Source organism: Phycodurus eques, chromosome 4 (assembly GCF_024500275.1).
Source record: "Phycodurus eques isolate BA_2022a chromosome 4, UOR_Pequ_1.1, whole genome shotgun sequence".
NCBI lineage: Eukaryota > Metazoa > Chordata > Actinopteri > Syngnathiformes > Syngnathidae > Phycodurus > Phycodurus eques.
In genome coordinates this window covers 3496792-3514540 of record NC_084528.1, presented here as the reverse complement: position 1 = coordinate 3514540, position 17749 = coordinate 3496792, and the positions used below count along the sequence as shown (strand labels likewise).

General features: G+C 42.4%; 2 protein-coding genes across 3 annotated transcripts in view; one reads left to right on the top strand and one right to left on the bottom strand.

Moving 5' to 3' along the window:
• The first annotated feature begins 256 nt into the window (after positions 1-256).
• cnih4 (cornichon family AMPA receptor auxiliary protein 4) lies at positions 257-9669 on the top strand. Its single transcript, XM_061673637.1, has 5 exons — positions 257-339; positions 656-724; positions 1035-1147; positions 6323-6463; positions 6586-9669. The coding sequence occupies exons 1-5, from the start codon at positions 271-273 to the stop codon at positions 6611-6613; spliced, it is 420 nt and encodes a 139-aa protein (XP_061529621.1). The 5' UTR covers positions 257-270; the 3' UTR covers positions 6614-9669.
• A 681-nt stretch (positions 9670-10350) lies between these two features.
• The window catches only part of wdr26a (WD repeat domain 26a), a 33571-nt gene continuing 26172 nt past the window's right edge, over positions 10351-17749 (bottom strand). Inside the window, exon 14 of one of the 2 annotated variants that reach the window (XM_061673635.1) lies at positions 10351-12447. In XM_061673635.1, coding sequence (XP_061529619.1) covers positions 12425-12447 — 23 coding nt within the window. In that variant the 3' untranslated portion in view covers positions 10351-12424. Of the gene's footprint in view, positions 12589-17749 lie in introns of both variants that reach the window. The other variant, XM_061673634.1, reaches the window with a different exon arrangement.

Sequence of the window (17749 nt, the reverse complement as noted above, 5' to 3'; positions counted from 1 at the left end):
TGTATTTAAATGCAGAGAATACAAGTAAAAAGTCATCGGAAAGCTAAATCCTCAAGTAACGTACAGATACCTGAAACGTGTACTTCAAGTATTTGTACTTCATTATTTCCCACAGTGGCCTTGGCTCAATAAGGTTGGGATACACTGTACTGTACTGTACTGTATACTGCATTGCTCTGGGCTTCCTTCAGTGTTGTAGACAGATGCTGCGTTGCGTCCTCCATCCGCAAGGTGGCAGTATATCGTCCCGGTCCAGCCACAGCACAAAAGATGGACGCGGCCGTGTGCATTCTGTCACTGATCGACTGTTGTGCACTCATTTTCCTCGCGGTCTATTTTGTATCCTTTACTGTGTGTGTTTCCTTGTATGTGTAAGGAGCCCTTCTGTGGGGACTCGGACGAAGTTAGAAATGTGTGTGAGTTTTCTTCTCTGGATGCAAATGCGGGGGGGGGGGACAACGAACTACGTTGCTAATCCCATTAGCCATATTGCTATCATATCCGAGGAATGGCTTTAAAAAGATTGAGAATATATACATGGCAATCTTAACAGAAACAATGACACCGGTCACCCACGTTGGAGTTATTTTCTTTCGTTTGGACATTTGTAATAATGTCATTGATTGTTTTACGCCACCTTGATTTTAAAGTCAAGATTATCACCTTGTCCGATTTGGAATGTGACTACATCAATGCCAGAGCATGCTGCTCCAAACTCAACAAAGTAAGTCAGGATTGTTTATTGTGTGCCAAATAACGCTTCACCGTACGTAAATTTATCAACATGTTATTACACGCTACTGTGAATGCTGCCTGTTTTATCTATCCATTCACAGATTTGCCTCATATTTGCCATACATAGTTTTTAGTATGTTGAGTTGACCTGTGTCTCCTGTGCATACCTGATTAGTGACTGCTTGTTTTTATTTTTTTGGGATCATGTATTTGTTTTAATTAGCTTTAAAATGTTTTAACTTTAGTCAGCATAGTGTACTGATCTTTCCCCCACTGTGTCTGCGATGTTGTGTGTTCAGTGGGTAATACCAGAGATGGTTTGCCAGTGTCTCTCCACCGTTCTGATGTTGGTCTCCACACACTGGTTTATCTTCCTCCTCAACCTCCCTGTTGCAGCCTGGGACATTTATAGGTACAGTAAACCAGTTCCCTCTAGTGCTGTGAGCAGTGTTAATTTTGTCAGCAAATTTAAATTTAGTTGTAGTTCTCCCCGTGCCTGCGTGGGTTTTCTCCGGGCACTCCGGTTTCCTCCCACATCCCAAAAACATGCATTAATTGGAGACTCTAAATTGCCCGTAGGTGTGAATGTGAGTGCGGATGGTTGTTTGTTTCTATGTGCCCTGCGATTGGCTGGCAACCAGTTCAGGGTGTACCCCGCCTCCTGCCCGATGATAGCAGGGATAGGCTCCAGCACGCCCGCGACCCTAGTGAGGAGAAGCGGCTCAGAAAATGGATGGATGGATGAAAGTCTTTTGAGCCGGCACAGTGACTACTGGTTAGCACATCTGCCTCACAGTTTTGAGGACCGGGGTTCAAATCTCGTCCCCGCCTGTGTGGAGTTTGCATGTTCTCCCCTTGCCTGCGTGGCCTGCACTCCGGTTTCCTCCTACATCCCAAAAAACATGCATGGTAGGTTGATTGAGGACTTTAAATTGCCCTGAGGTGTGAATGTGTGCGCGAATGGTTGTTTGTTTACATGTGCCCTGCCATTGGCTGGCGACCAGTTCGGGGTGTACCCTACCTGTGATAGGCTCCAGCACGGCCGGTATAGTGACAGACAGAACAAATTAATGGTCTTTTATTAGATGGCAGGAAGTAAATACAGTAATTAATATATCCACTTTTTGTGAAATTTTTGTTTGTTGGTGTTCCGTGAGATTTTTCAATTGCAAAATATGTTCCTTGGCTCCATAAAGGTCGGAAATCACTGCTCTAGTCAGATCGTGTCTTCTAATCAGTCAGGTCAAACCAACATTACATGACAGAAATAATGGATGCTAACTTACTGTAATTAAATTACTTTATTGTAATTAAATTACTTCACCCACACCGAAACTTTAGAGCATGAGTTGACAGAACGGCGGCATGTTTACGTCCAACTGTTCGTGCTACTGCTAGCTTGCTGGGCTACATAACATTTTATTGCCTGCTTGTGAGCCGTATCGTATTAAAAGTACGTGAACATACCTCAAGCAAGCCTTAAACGAACGTCCTCTCCTGTCCTGAGTACCGGTGACCACCAACACACATTTTACCCCATTTTGTCCTTATAATACCGTCGGCTCGTTCCACTCTGTAGTCGTCGCCACGGTAACGAGGGTATCCGGTCGCATTTGAGTTGATAAAGCCCAATGATCGTAAAAAACGGGCTGCGGAATACAAGATTTTATTGCAGTAGTCTGACAGGCATCACGTAATGCCCAGATCAGACTACAAGACAAATTTGTCTTTCATTCTGATCTGGGCATTACGTGATGCCTGTCTTCGACGCGTTGTCTGTCCCACACCGCAGAGGTGTTTTAAAATATATATATATATATATATATATATTTATTTATTTATTTTTTACATCTTTGGCCCTCAGATATTTACAGTTACTATGTCAGAAGACACAAGACAAGGATAAAAATAAACTAGCTTTTGGATTCAAATATACTGTGCACGCGGAGTAAATGTCTTTTGCGGAGCCGATCAATCGGCGAATTATGACATTAAAGCCGATCAGCATAAAATGCTAAATATCGGCCGATACCGATGAGCCCGATCAAATCGGTGTAAAGTCTACTGATCTTATTTGTTCTACTTTCTTTGTATGTATGGATTTCTTGGGTTGCTCCCAACATCTGGTGAAAATGTCATGTCAATAGCACCTTTGGAAATTTATTTAGTGAGAAAAATGGTTACGTGTTAAATACTTATTTCAGCTGCTGTACATGCACATTTTGTTTTCAGTCCGTTGTGATTAATACAGACCAACATTTTTTGAAAAAATAAGTAAACTGGCATAAAATGCACGTTTTAAGTGTTAGTGTAACTGTTTTCAAGCACCTTAACTGTGTAATTATGATCAGCGTAACAGCTTTTTTTTTTGATATTCAACATTGCTATTAATGCAATTTTTTCATTAATTGAGGCGCCCCACGTACCCCTACAAGGAAGGAGGGAGCGATTGTGTTCATGTGGGAGACACATAGACGGAGTCGGTTGCGGAAAATCCATCCATCCATTTTCTGAGCCGCTTCTCCTCACTCGGGTCGCGGGCGTGCTGGAGCCTATCCCAGCTATCATCGGGCAGGAGGCGGGGTACACCCTGCACTGGTTGCCAGCCAATCGCAGGGCACGTACAAACAAACAACCATTCGCACTCACATTCACACCTACGGGCAATTTAGAGTCTCCAATTCATGCATGTTTTTGGGATGTTTGAGGAAACCGCAGTGCCCGGAGAAAACCGACGCTGGCACGGGGAGAACAGGCAAACTCCACACAGGCGAGGCCGGGGATTGAACCCGGGTCCTCAGAACTGTGAGGCTGACGCTCTAACCATTCGTCCGCCGTGGAAAATACAGTACTAGTTTAATATTGCTTTGGCGTGATTAGGACGACGGTAATTGTTTTGTCTGTTGCTGGCTTGGTTCCTGGTTCCTTCGTCCAAGCTAAAGCAATGCTAAAATATAAGCTCTCAATGGCACTGTGACACAGACCTGCCCTGTGAACTGTGATCAAGCGCACGCATCCTAACATGCATATTTAACCACCAGTCCACGAAGTGATTAAGAGCATTCCTTGCAAACAAACGCAAACACCTGGAAAGTCACCGGAGTAAGCATTTTGGGACGGCATGGCGCAGGTAGTAGAGTGGTTGTTTCTCAACCCAAAGTTTGTGGGTTCGATCCTCTGCCCCTGTGACCCAAGTGTCTTTGAGCAACATACTGAACCCCCAGTTGCTCCTGATGCTGTGTCATCAGTTGGTGAATGAGGAGACAGTGTTAAAGTGCTTTGAGAACCTTGAAGGTAGAAAATCACTATATAAGTTTTGTGTACTTTTTTTTTTTTTTTTTTTTTTTTTTAAACCACAACAATATTTGCCCATTTACCACATAACCTAAATCAAATTCATGCCCCGGGGGCCAGCTCCGGCCCGCCACATCATTTTATGTGGCCCGTGAAAGTTGTACTTCAGCCACATTGAAGGTTTTTCGACCATGAACGGCTTTTTTAAGGTCCTGCCACAGCACCTTAATAGGATTCAGGTCAGGACTTTGACTAGGCCGCTCCAAAGTCTCCATTTTGTTTTTCTTCAGCCTTTCAGAGGTGACTTGCTGGTGTGTTTTGGATCATTGTCCTGCTGCAGAACCCAAGTTTGTTTCAGCTTGAGGTCACGACCAGATGGTCAAACATTCTGCCAGGATTTCTTGGTAGACAGTAGAATTCATGGTTCGATTTATCACAGCAAGTCTTCCAGGTCCTGAAGTAGCAAAACACCCCAGACCATCACACTACCACCACCATATTTTACTGTTGTTATGATGATGTTTTTCTGTAATGCGGTGTTAATTTTATGCCAGATGTAATGGGACACATACTTTCCAAAAAGTTCAACTTTTGTCTCATCAGACCACAGAGTATTTTCCCGAAAGTCTTGGGGATCATCAAGCTGTCTTCTGGCAAAATTGAGATGAGCCTTAATGTTCTCTTTGCTCAGCAGTGGTTTTCGGCTTGGAACTCTGCCATGCAGGCCATTTTTGCCCAGTCTATTTATGGTGGAGTCATGAACACTGACCTTAACTGAGGTAAGTGAGGCCTGCAGTTCTTTGGATGTTGTTGTGGGGTCATTTGTGACTTCTTGGATGAGTCGTCGCTGCGCTCTTGGGGTAATCTTGGTCGGATAATGGCTCTCACTCTGTTACGGTGGAGTCCCAACGCTTTATAAATAGCTTAATAACATTTTCCACACTAATAGATCTCAGCTACTTCTTCTCATTTGTTCCTGAATCTCTTTAGATCTCGGCATGGTGTCTAGCTTTTGAGGATCTTTTGGTCTACTTCACTTTGTCAGGCAGGTCCTATTTAAATGATTTATTGATTGAGAACGGCTGTGGCAGTATCAGGCCTGGGTGTGGCGAAAGAAATTTAACTCTGGTATGATAAACCAGTTATGTTTTGATAGGAGGAAATTCTTAATTGGTTTGAAATATAAATAAATAAACCTGCTAGAATGGCCCAGCCAATCACCAGACTTGAATCCAATCGAAAATCTATGGAAAGAACTGAAACTCAAGGTCCATAAAAGAAGCCCACGGAGCCTGCAAGATTTGAAGACTGCTTTGAGGAATGGGCCAACATCACACCAGAGCAATGCATCCCACTAGCGTCTCCATACAGGAGGTGTCATGAAGCTGTCATGGCAAACATTCAATTACAGCACTCTTCACAAAAACATGCAATATTGAGACAAGTTAAAATTGACAAGCATGTACAGTAGACAAAGATGCAAACATGACACCAAGAGAAACAAAATGGAATAAAATAATAAAAACGGGGCTTGTAAACAAGTGTGAGGCTAGACGATATTAAAAAAAAAATGTTTTCGTCGTTTGAAACAGTCCAAGGATTCAGCTGAGCGAACAGATTGTGGAAGATGATCCCACAAAGTTGGGGCTAAAAAGGAAAATGGACGGTCACCGATGTGGTTTGGGCTGGGGATGGATGTCTCTGCTTCCTCTTGACAAAACCCTTCATTTTCTAAGGTGTTCAGTGCAGGCGAGTTTGCTGGCCAATCAAGCACAGTAGCACACCATGGTCGAAGAACCAGCTTTTGAGAACTTTGGCAGCGTGGGCATGTGCCAAGTCCTGCTCGTGCATCACATCGTCACTTAATTTTGGTTTTAGTTATCTGCAAGCCATAATAATCAATTTGCAATAAATAAAGGCTTGGAATCTGCGATTGGCTGGCAACCAGTTCAGGGTGTACCCCGCCTCCTGCCCGATGACAGCTGGGATAGGCTCCAGCACGCCCGCGACCCTAGTGAGGAGAAGCGGCTCAGAAAATGGATGGATGGATGTCATGAGATGTATTGTTTTGTTATGGATGGGTTTATAATGGCAACACACACTCACGCATTGGAGGCACATTTTCCCCAAAACTTTCCAACTTTCCAGCTGTTCAACTTCAAGGGCATTCCATTGGAAGATTCCACAGTAACATCTCATCTATAGCGAGCACACAGTCTCAGTTCAGTGCGTGTTAACGTCGGAGTCCAAGTTGGCGGTGTGACGACTTTGCTTGCCACTGTTCTTCATGCAGATACGTGATGGTCCCGGTGGGCAACATGGGCGTGTTTGACCCCACTGAGATCCACAACCGAGGACAGCTCAAGTCGCACATGAAGGAGGCCATGATCAAACTCGGCTACCACCTGCTTTGCTTCTTCATTTATTTGTACAGGTAGATGACCACATGAATGGGCTTGCACTCACGCACAATGACGTTTGGTTGAAAATGGTACGAATCCTTATGTAAAGAGAGAGCTCTACATTAACACTTATCATTGGTTTTTATTTTCGCAGCATGATTCTGGCTCTGATCAATGACTGAGGCAACACGAGATCTGTGGGACTTCTGCCCACTATCCGTCTTCAAAGTCCCACATTTCCCACCTCCCATCCTGTGCCTGTGCTGAATGCGGAAAATCTTTTCAAAGTTGAATCATATGAGCCGATAGAATAGGACAAATTTGCATCAGATTCAACAGTATCAAATAATAATTACTACTACTGCAAAAAGTGTAAAGTCACAATTGTCTTGCTCCCGTTAGGGGTTGCCGTAGTGTGTCATCCTTTTCCATGCAAGCCTATCTCCTGCATCCTCCTCTCGAACACCAACTGCCCTCGTGTCTTCCCTCACGACATCATCAAACTTCTCTTTGGTCTTCCTCGAGCTCTCTTGCCTGGCAGCTCCATCCTCACCATCCTTCTACCAATATACTCACTACCTCTCCTCTGGACGTGTCTAAATCATCCATGTCTGCTCTCTCTAATTTTGTCTCCAAAACATCTAAGCTTGGCTGTCCCTCTGATGAGCTCATTTCTAATTTTATCCAACCTGGTCACTCCGAGAGCGAACCTCAACATCTTCATTTCTGCCACCTGCAACTTTGCTTCCTGTTCTCTCTTCAGTGCCACTGTCTCTAATCCGTACATAAATGCTGGCCTCAGCACTGTTTTATAAACTTTGCCCTTGTGACCTGTCAGTCACATAACACACCTGACACCTTCCTCCACCCGTTCCAACCTGCTTGGACCCGTTTCTTCACTTCCTTACCACACTCACCATTGCGCTGGGCTGTTGACCCCAAATATTTAGTCCTCCACCCTTGCAATTTCTTCTTCCTGTAGCCTCACTCTTACCCCTCCACCCCTCTCATTTATGCACATGTATTCTGTCTTACTTCGGCTAATCTTCATTCCTCGCCTTTCCAGTGTATGCATCGACCTTTCTATCTGTTCCTCCACTGGTTCCGTGCTCTCACTGTAGATCACAATGTCATCTGTGAACATCATGGTCCACGGTGACTCCAGTCTAACCTCATCTGTCAGCCTATACTTCACCATTGCAAACAGGAAGGGGGCTCAGGGCTCATCCCTAAAGCAGTCCCACCTCCACCCTAAACTTCTCTGTCACACCTACTGTACACCTCACCATTCTGCTGCCCTCATACATGTCTTGCATTATTTGAACACTCCAGACTTCTGCTTGCAGTACCACAGTTCCTCTGCCATGTATTCCTTTCTCCTCTCCTCAGTCCTCTGTGTCCCACTTCTTTCCTTGTATGATTTCCTGTACTTTGAGGTTCCACCACCAAGTCTCCTTCTCCCTTTCCTACCAGAAGATGCACAAAGTACTCTCCTGCCTGTCTTGATGATCACATTGGCTGTAGTGGTCCAGTCTTCTGGAAGCGCCTTCTGTGTCCACCGAGAACCTGTCTCAGCTCTACCCGAAAAGCCGCACAACACTCTTCCTTTCTCAGCTTCCCCTACATGTTTCTCTGCTCTGTCTTTGTCTTCTTAATCTTCCTCCCCACCACCAGAGTCATCTTTCACACCACCGTGCTATGCTGTCTAGCCACACTCTCCCCTACCACTACCTTACAGTCGGTAACCTCCTTCAGATTACGTCGTCTGCACAAGATGTAGTCCACCTGTGTGCTTCTACCTCCGCTTTTGTAGGTCACCCTATGTTCCTGCCTTTCTGAAATAAAGTGTTCACTACAGCCATTGCCATCCTTTTTGCTAAGTCTACCACCATCTGTCCCTCGAGGTTCCTTTCCTGGATGCCAAACTTAACCATCACCATCGTTTCCTTCGCCAATATGTCCATTACAATCTGCATCAATCACGACTCTCTCTCTCTCTCTGTCTGGGATGCTGAGAACTACTTCGTCTAGCGCCTTCCAGAATTTCTTTCACCTCTAGGTCACGTCCTACCTGTGGGGCATAGCCACTAATCACATTACACATAACACCCTCAATTTCAAGTTTCAATCTCATCACTCGATCTGACATTTTTAGCGAACTCTTTTATATATATATATATATATATATATATAAAAAAGTAACCCTACTAACTTTCGCCTCCGCTCTACACCATGGTCAAATAATTTGAACCCTGCCCCTAAACTTCTAGCCTTACTGCCTTTCCACCTGGTCTCCTGGACACACACTATATCAACCTTTCTCCTCATCATCATGCCAACCAACTCCTGAACTTTTCCAGTCCCAATCCCAACATTCAAAGTCCCAACATTCAGTTCGAGGCTCTGTGTTTACCTCTTCTCTTTCTGCCGGAGAACCCGCTTTTCACCTCTCTTTCGTCTTCGATCCACAGTAGCTGAATCTCCACTGGCCCCACGTAGGTTAACGGCATCTGTGGCTTACGTTGTTAACCCGGGTCATGACCGATCCGGTATGGAATTCTTTAGATTAACGCTCACATTTGTTTGGCAAAGTTTTAAGCCGGATGGCCTTTCCTGACGCAACCCTCTGCATTTATCCGGGCTTGGGACCGGCCTACAGTTTGCACTGGCTTTGTGCCCCCCATAGGGCTTCTTAATGCAGGTGTACATGCTTCTAATATTATTACTGAATCCTTTACACTGAACCTATCATTACCACCCTACAGGCAGCTGGGCAGCATATTGAGAAATATTTTAAGGGCATACACGTGGATGAGTGGACTGTTCACCCCACAGCACACCGCCACTGAACTGACCAGCTTGTAGTAAAGCATGGTGATCATCAGACATCCTTTTTTGTTTGAACATTGAAGTCATTGTGTTAAATATAGAAATAGGTTGTTCAGTCTGAAAACTGACATCAGGCATTCCTCCATTTTGGTTTACGCCGCCTTCTTGTGGGTTGTTTGGTTTTCATCAGGGTTGCTGCATATGTGCAGTTGCCTAAATCAAAACAAAACAAAACTGCAGTATGTTTTAAAATGACTCCAATGTGAGGCATGTGTGCAGATAACGTAGATCGAGTTGTGTCCTAACTGAGATGACTGCCGGTCAGCTTGATGCATGTTTGCTGAAGTTTCTGTAGCTGTTATTTTTTTTCTCAAGGATTTTAAGTTTCATAAATAAAACTGAAAATACATGCAATGTGTCTTCATTTGCAATCCCCTTCAAATGAGTATACGTCTATGCAAATTAACTGTGTTAAGTGTTACAGACAACATGTAGTACAGGAGATGGATACGGCTCTCTCTTCCAATTCGATCCCGATGTCATGTTGTTAATGTGAGTTTCCTGTATGAGTAAATGAGGTGACCTTAGTGGCACATTGTGACAACCGGTTAGCATATCTGCCTCACAGTTCTCAGGACCCGGGTTCAAATCCGGCCCCGCCTGTGTGGAGTTTGCATGCTCTCCTCGTGACTGCGTGGGCTTTCTCCGCGTACTCCGGTTTCCTCCCACATCGCCAAAAGATGCGTGGTAGGTTAATTGAAGACTCTAAATTGCCTATAGTTGGGAGTGAGTGCAAATGATTTTGTTTATATGTGCCCTGTGATTGGCTGGCCACCAGTTCAGGGTGTACCGCGCCTCTCGCCCAGATTCAGCTGGGATACGCTCCTACAACCCCAGTGAGGATAAGTTGTATGGATAATGGATGGGTGAGGTGACCTTTTAGAAGCACTCATATAAAGTAATTTTACCATTTACATGAAGATATGTGTGTCATTATCTGCACTGTAAAGCACTTTCTCAGTTTTATAGCATCTGACATTTGAGCAGACAACAATACACCATCTTAGAGATGTTTGATCACACTGAAATGTTTAGCTTCTAAAATTGGACAAGGGATTTTAAAACCCTGACTCTTTATTGAAAATTTGTATACAGAACAATACAGAACAGTACAATCACGTTTTTGTGTTAACACGCATCTGGCAGAAACTACCTACAAGCAAAGGAAGTTCCTACTTTGTCTTCTTACAGCAAGAGAAGCCTGAGCCACAGAATCAAAAGAAATGATAGAAGCAGAGACAAACACCACAGCTGTGACTGACTGAAGTGTGTGTGTTTGTGTTAATTGATAATGATGACTGCTGTTTAGACAGATAAAACAGGGTTCCTCCACTTGAGGCAAGTGCAGTTCATTGTCTGCTAGGGCTGGACATTTTCCCTTTTTTAGTCTAAAATTCTAAAAATATTATGCAATTGCACTGTTGTACTTACCAAACTGCTAATTTTATTTGGATTTAGTTTTCAGTGCAATCAGTTGTCAGTCTTGTAAAAACAAAAACAAAATATATATAAAAATAAAAAGGTACACTGAAACATTTTTGAAATGGGGGGGGGGAATGCAGGAACCCTGTGACATATTTCGTATCCTATCTTTAAACACAACCTCATCAAACATGCCATATAACACAAATACACAGCACACAGAACATCAGAAACCAGATTGTTCACTTGAGTCTGAAAGAAAACTGTACAAGTTCATGAGGATTTTTTTTTTATTTTTTTTTTTTTAACACTGTGTGGGAAGTGAGTTGCTCATTGTAAAACATTAATTCCATCACCAATGTGTACAAACTTAAAACGGCCGCTCACGTGATACGGAATATACGTTTACTCTCAACACATCACGTGAAGACCCAAATCCAACAACCTTTGAACTGACGTGTACTGTGTGTATTTGACACATAGCTCCTTTGTTCTCGAGATGCCTCACTGATGCAATAGGTGACGTTCCTGACCATGGACATAAATCCATCTCACAGCCAAACATACTCACTAAAAGCACTGGCATTGAAAATATCCTACAACAGCTGCATGAAAGATGTTTATTGCCAACGCTTAGCTGTTTTAGAAGATTACAGCAGCTTTATTTTAAATCACTGTGTCATATTTGTCTGATGCGGAACAAATTTATTGACAGAAGATTTCTGTCACAGACAAGTTGGGGAAATCAGTTTCAAGAACCTGACACGGGGTTTTGTTTTGACATCCAAATTCTTAATTAGCTTAAAATGTAAACAAAAGTAAAAGCATCTTTACTTTATAAACTCCATTTCTAACGAGAAAACAAATCAACCAGCAATAAATCAAACTGGAAGTTGCAACTTAACTAAAATATACTAAAAACAAGTGGACTGCAGTCTGCAAGGAGAGATGGCAACAGCCTACAATGAAACAAGGATTCATGTATAAGAGCAACTAGTGAAGCCAGAATAAATTAAGGACAACCACAACAAAGGCATGAAGGAAAGAACACTGACAATCTCAATGTATTGCCAGAAGTCAGCTACTCAAATGTCTTATTAGATGGAGGACAGACATACTGTTAAGGGTAAGTGTAAGTGGACCATCAAACACGTCATTTTGTGCAATCTTGTGCAACATGCTCATTAAATACTCTTCTATGTATGTAAGCAAGAAAGTAGAAGGAAAACAAAGCCATAAAATCTCTTCTTCACTTTAAAAATGACAATATAGTGTAGGATAATTCATTTAAAAGACCCTTTGGGTGGGTTCTTACATCCATTGTGTTCCTGCAGGTAAAATCTCAAGAAGGTGAGGTAAAGAAAAAAAAAAAAAAAGACTGAACAAAGCAAACAACACACACCCTCTACTGTTTTGTCACAAACAATAAATTATGTCTCTGATAATAAATAAGAGGTGGGTGGATCCAGTCAGGGGGAGGTGTGTCAGATAATGGACTTCCAAGTGTGGTCTCAATAATACAACTGAGTTAGTGGGACCTCCTGACACGCAGCAACTACTGGTCCGGCCTCCACGATGCAGCTGTCTAGTCAGCAAAGCTTTCCTTGCTTCATCCAATCAAGTGTCACCAGAGTCTTAGTGCTCGCTGAGTTCAGAGCAACAACGGCAGGGGTCGGCGATCATCAGCTGTCCATGCTGCAACAATCTGACAGGACGAATGGGCACATTCATCACCTCAACAACTGCTCTCTGTACAGATCCCCAAACACTTCGTTTAGATCAATTATTCGGCAACCAGGAAACGAGACGAGCTTCTCTTTCTGCGGAACCATCTTCCTGACTCATTCTAGAGGGCAGACACACTCTCTTTAGTCAAAATGAAACTTAAAATGCCCCTTTTTGATGAAGCTGATAGTCAGGGCATACAGTAGGTACGGAAAGTATTCAGACCCCCTTACTTTTCTCACTCTTTTTTTTTTAATACTGCGGCCATTTGCCAAAATCATTTAAGTTCCTTTTCCCCCCACATCAATGTACGCACAGCACCCCATATTGACAGGAGAAAAAAAAACAGAATTGTTGAAATTTTTGCAGATTTATTAAAAAAGAAAAACTGAAATATCACACAGCTATAAGTATTCAGACCCTTTTGTGACATGACCGTGGAAATGCGCGGTGCCTCACGCCAACCGCATGGCTCTGGCGTACGCACGTTTCTGCAGCTTTTGGTGCTTTGGCGACACTGAGAGGTGATGCTGGGAAACTGTTCTCATAAATCTGCACACCAGAGACACATGAATAATTGGCACTGACGAACAATTCATGCCCAGCGACATTTGATTTCAACAATGTAAAAGAGGCAAGGACCATTGTATTTAATGAACCACTGATATTTGTGAGGACACCTATTAATTGATCAAGGCGATCATTTATGCCGCCTATTGCCCTCACAATCGCGTCGTGACTCCAGCACATGCACTGAAAAAAAAAAAAGTCCTTTGAATTTTCTGAATTTGCACATGATTTAAATGTGTTTGAAACGACAGATTTTTTTTCTGCGTGCGTGTCCACTCCTTTGTATTATAATAATAAATTGAGTCATTAATTCTTCTAATTCTTTGATATGCTTCAATTTCAATTCAAAAGATTTATTACAACTACCACAGCATTGACAGCCGCACCCGCGCTGTCCCATTCGCTCCTCTTTCGCGTGTTGTTAACGCCGGAGGACAGCGTGCCAAAGAGGATTTTCTTGCGCGCCTCCCCTAAATTGAGCAACTTCACATTCAGAAAAATTATTTTTCTTCATTACCTTGCTCATTTTCCTTTTTTTCTGATCATGGAGAGATCGCCATCTCAGGTGCAGGATTCATTTAAATGTGATTTGCATATTCAAATATGGGCGTGGACAGGGAGGAGTCGGCTACTCCAACACGTGCGCTCCTTTCCATGTTGATTGTACGACGTTTTCTGGATTTGAGCGTACGCTATGTTTTAGGAGGAAATCCATGCAAGCCTTTGTACACGAGGCCCCAGTTCTGTCGGGTTGGATGGTGAACGTTGGTGGGCCGCCATTTTCAGGTTTTTCCAGAGATGTTCAATTGGGTTTAAGTCAGGGCTCTGGCTGGGCCAGTCATGGAGTTGTTCAAGCCAATCGTTCGGTATTTTAGCTGTGTGCTTAGGGTCATTGTCTTGTTGGAAGGTGAACCTTCGGCCCAGTCTGAGGTTCTGAGCACTCTTGGAGAAGGTTTTGGTCCAGTTCTCTCTTGGTCTCATCAGACCAGAGAATCTTATTTCTCACCATCTTGGGAGTCCTTCAGGTGTTTTTTTTTTTTTTTTTTTTTTTTTTAAGCAAACTCCATGCGGGCTTTCATGTGTCTTGAGAGGCTTCCGTCGGGCCGCTGTGCCATAAAGCCCCGACTGGTGGAGGGCTGCAGTGATGGTTGACTTACGAGAACATATGTCAAACTCAGGCCGGGGGCCAAATTTGGCCCACGATGTAATTCTATTTGGCCCACAAGACCATATCAAATGTGTATTAGAGCCGGCCCGCCAGTATATAGCACATGCGCCACTAATATTACAAATCCCGGAATGCTTTGCTAATGTGTTGGCCCATCAGTCTAGACCGGCGAGCGCCCCTTCCCTTTCTGTTGCAGTCGTTAGCAACTATGCTACCAGTCTCCTCGAGCAAATTTGCACTTCTCCTGTTAATATTTTGAAGTTTGGATTTTTATTGAAGGACATTCTTATTTTTTGGGGGGTTGTTGGTTTGTTGTTGGCCTTTGAAAAAAGATTTACATAAAAAAGAAAGGTAGTTGGAGATACATACATAGAAGATGGAGAGATTCATGTTATCTATTTAAATACAAAACAACAAATGATGTCTTTTATCGCAAATTTTATTTCTCATGTGTTTATAATATTAAAGTTTGTTGATTCCAGATGCAGTGTTTAAGCAACATTTAAGTTTGTTGTCATATGATAAACTTTAACACTACATTTCTGCAGAGAAGGTAAACATGCACAACGCAGTGATTTTTCATTAAATATTGAGTTTGGCCCGCGACGTTGTTCCAATTTTGTATTTTTTTTTCCCTGTGAATTTGAGTTTGACACCCCTGTTCTAGAACTTTCCCCCATCTCCCGACTGCATCTCTGGAGCTCAGCCCCAGTGATCTTTGTGTTCTTATTTAGCTCCCTCACCAAGGCTCTTCTCCCAAGAGGGCTCAGGTTTGGCCGGACGGCCAGCTCAAGGAAGGGTTCTGGTCGTCCCAAACGTCTTCCATTTAAGGATTATGGAGGCCACTGTGCTCTTAGCCAACTTAAGTGCAACAGCATTTTTGTTGTAACCTTGGCCAGATCGGTGCCTTGCCACAATTCTGTCTCTGAGCTCTTCAGGCAGTTCCTTTGACCTCATGATTCTCATTCGCTCCGGCATCCACTGTGAGCTGTAAGGTCTTATAGAGACAGGGGTGTGGCTCTCCTAATCAAGTCCAATCAGTATAATCAAACACAGCTGGACTCCAATGAAGGTGTTGAACCATCTCAAGGATGATCCGAAGAAATGGACAGCACCCGATTTCAATATGAGTGTCACAGCAAAGGGTCTGAATACTTATGGCTGTGTGATATTTCAGGTTTTTTTTTTTTTTTTAATGAATCAGCAAAAATTTCAACAATTCCGTTTTTCCCCCCTGTCAATATGGGGTGCTGTGAGTACATTCATGAGGGATTTTTTTTTTTTTTTTTTTTTAATGAATCAGCAAAAATTTCAACAATTCCGTTTTTCCCCCCTGTCAATATGGGGTGCTGTGAGTACATTCATGAGGGATTTTTTTTTTTTTTTTTTTTTAATGAATCAGCAAAAATTTCAACAATTCCGTTTTTCCCCCCTGTCAATATGGGGTGCTGTGAGTACATTCATGAGGGATTTTTTTTTTTTTTTTTTTTTTTAATTTAATGATTTTAACAAAGGGCTGCAATATAACAAAGAGTGAAAATTTTCTGGGAGTCTGAAAACTTTCCGTACCCACTGTATCCTGCCTCATCGGGATCTCCCTTGATGCATGAGCGTTCCCTTCCTCTTCTATTCGCTTCTCTTTATCTCAACTTTACAGGGAGAAAAAAAGTATGTGAAACCCTTTGGAATTTCATTAATTTCCTCTCATGCAATCAGAAATGAACACTGCTGCTCTTAAGAGTTGTGATTGGATGTGTGTGTGAAACTTCCACCTACACACAGCATTCTGTGTTCTGCTGCAGAATTTGAGTTGAGTGAAAAACAAGTTTGATGTTTTTTTTTTTTTTTGTGTTTTACAGCCTGCAGTAAACATTCGTTGTCTCCATTTTTAAAGGGGCGCTACAATGACTATAGATGTGGTTTATAGTCGCATAATAGTGAGATAGCTTGAAGCCTCACATAGTTCCACCACAAATTTTTGAAAAATAAATCACATCTGTAGTCATCTGCAGGTTTCTGTCGCACATTTTATTTATCATGTTACCTCAATATATTAGAGGAAATATATTCTAATTTATTGAGATGGATCTGCAACAGGGGCTGCATGATTATGGCCAAAATTAAATTCCCAATCAACATTCTAATCACGATTATTGGTCATGATTATTCTTCGCTAGCACCGTGAGAAAGGCAAACGAGCGCGGCTCGTTGTCGACAAGCTATACGTCGAAGGGGAACTGTTTCGAGATGCCAACGTCACGCCCTGGCTCTTCATAAGTACTTCTGATCTGTTGTCGTTAATTGTCAAAAGTGGTTCGTATTTTGCTTTATTCTTTCCACTTTTGCTTAGACAAACAAAAGAACGGAATAACGCATGCCACCAACATGAATTCTCACTCCTGTCTGTCTGTTTTTCTGCTCTGCTTGTTTCCACACGCGAAACACACAAGTCGCTCCACCATATTATCCCCTTGTCACTAATGTTTGTTTTCTATGTTCAGTGTTTGTTTGCTCCCCTTCTATGTACCCTGGCTTTGTTGTACTAAAATATAGCATCTTTATCATCCTCTCTAAATAACATTTGTCAACACAATACCAAAACATTTCCCCAAAAACTGTCAAAAACAACAACAACAAAGAATACATAGTACCCAATCTATTTAAAATTACGATACGTGCGACCAATATATGTCACACTTAACTTTTGTGTCATGGAATGTCAATGGCATTCGATCGCAGGCAAAGAGAATTAAGATTATGGCTCATATTACTAAATTTAAAACAGACCTCCTCCTATTACAAGAAACACACCTTATTGAGTTATTGAAGATAAATGCCTCATTGACTCTAATTTCACTCAGGCTATTTTAACCTTTATAACAGTAGACAAAGAGGAGTCGCAATACTAGTTCATAAAAAGACTACTTTTTACAATAAATAGCACAGTAAGGAGCAGATCCAGAAGGCCGATACATAATTACACAGGCTACAATATTTAACAAACTTCACACAATTGTCAATGTATACGCTCCTAATAAAGATGATCCGGACTTTTTTCACACGCTCTTTTCACACTTGTCAACTTGTCAATAATTGTACAATTATCATGGGAGGCGACTTTAATCTTACGCTAAATCCCCTTATAGATCGCTCAAATCTCAAAAATAGCAATCAGCCACAATGCGCCAATATATTAGAGCAGTATATGGAGGACTTTGGACTTTGGAGAGGGAAAAAAAAAAAAAAAACCAGAGTTCACCACTCTTTCTCAAGAATAGGTTTTTCTCTCAAAGAATTCAGCAGCTCAAAGAATTACTTCCAAAATACATCCAGTCATCATCTGTGACCACGCACCAATTTCGCTCAATCTAAAACTTTAGTTAAATCTGGGACCCCCACCAACATGGTGCTTTAACGCGTTCCTATTGAAGGACCCGGAATTTGATTCTTTCGTGAGGAAGGAATGGGACATGTTTTTGAAATTCAACGACTCCCCAACCATATTCCCATCTCTGGTGTGGGAAACCGGGAAAGCTGTATTAAG

Excerpts from the sequence above, each read along its gene's own strand:
- cnih4 (XM_061673637.1), top strand. The coding sequence starts at position 271 with ATGGACGCGGCCGTGTGCATTCTGTCACTGATCGACTGTTGTGCACTC. Across the intron at positions 340-655 it reads TTTTCCTCGCGGTCTATTTT|ATTATCACCTTGTCCGATTT; the intron begins GTATCCTTTACT and ends TTTAAAGTCAAG. Across the intron at positions 6,464-6,585 it reads TTCTTCATTTATTTGTACAG|CATGATTCTGGCTCTGATCA; the intron begins GTAGATGACCAC and ends TTATTTTCGCAG.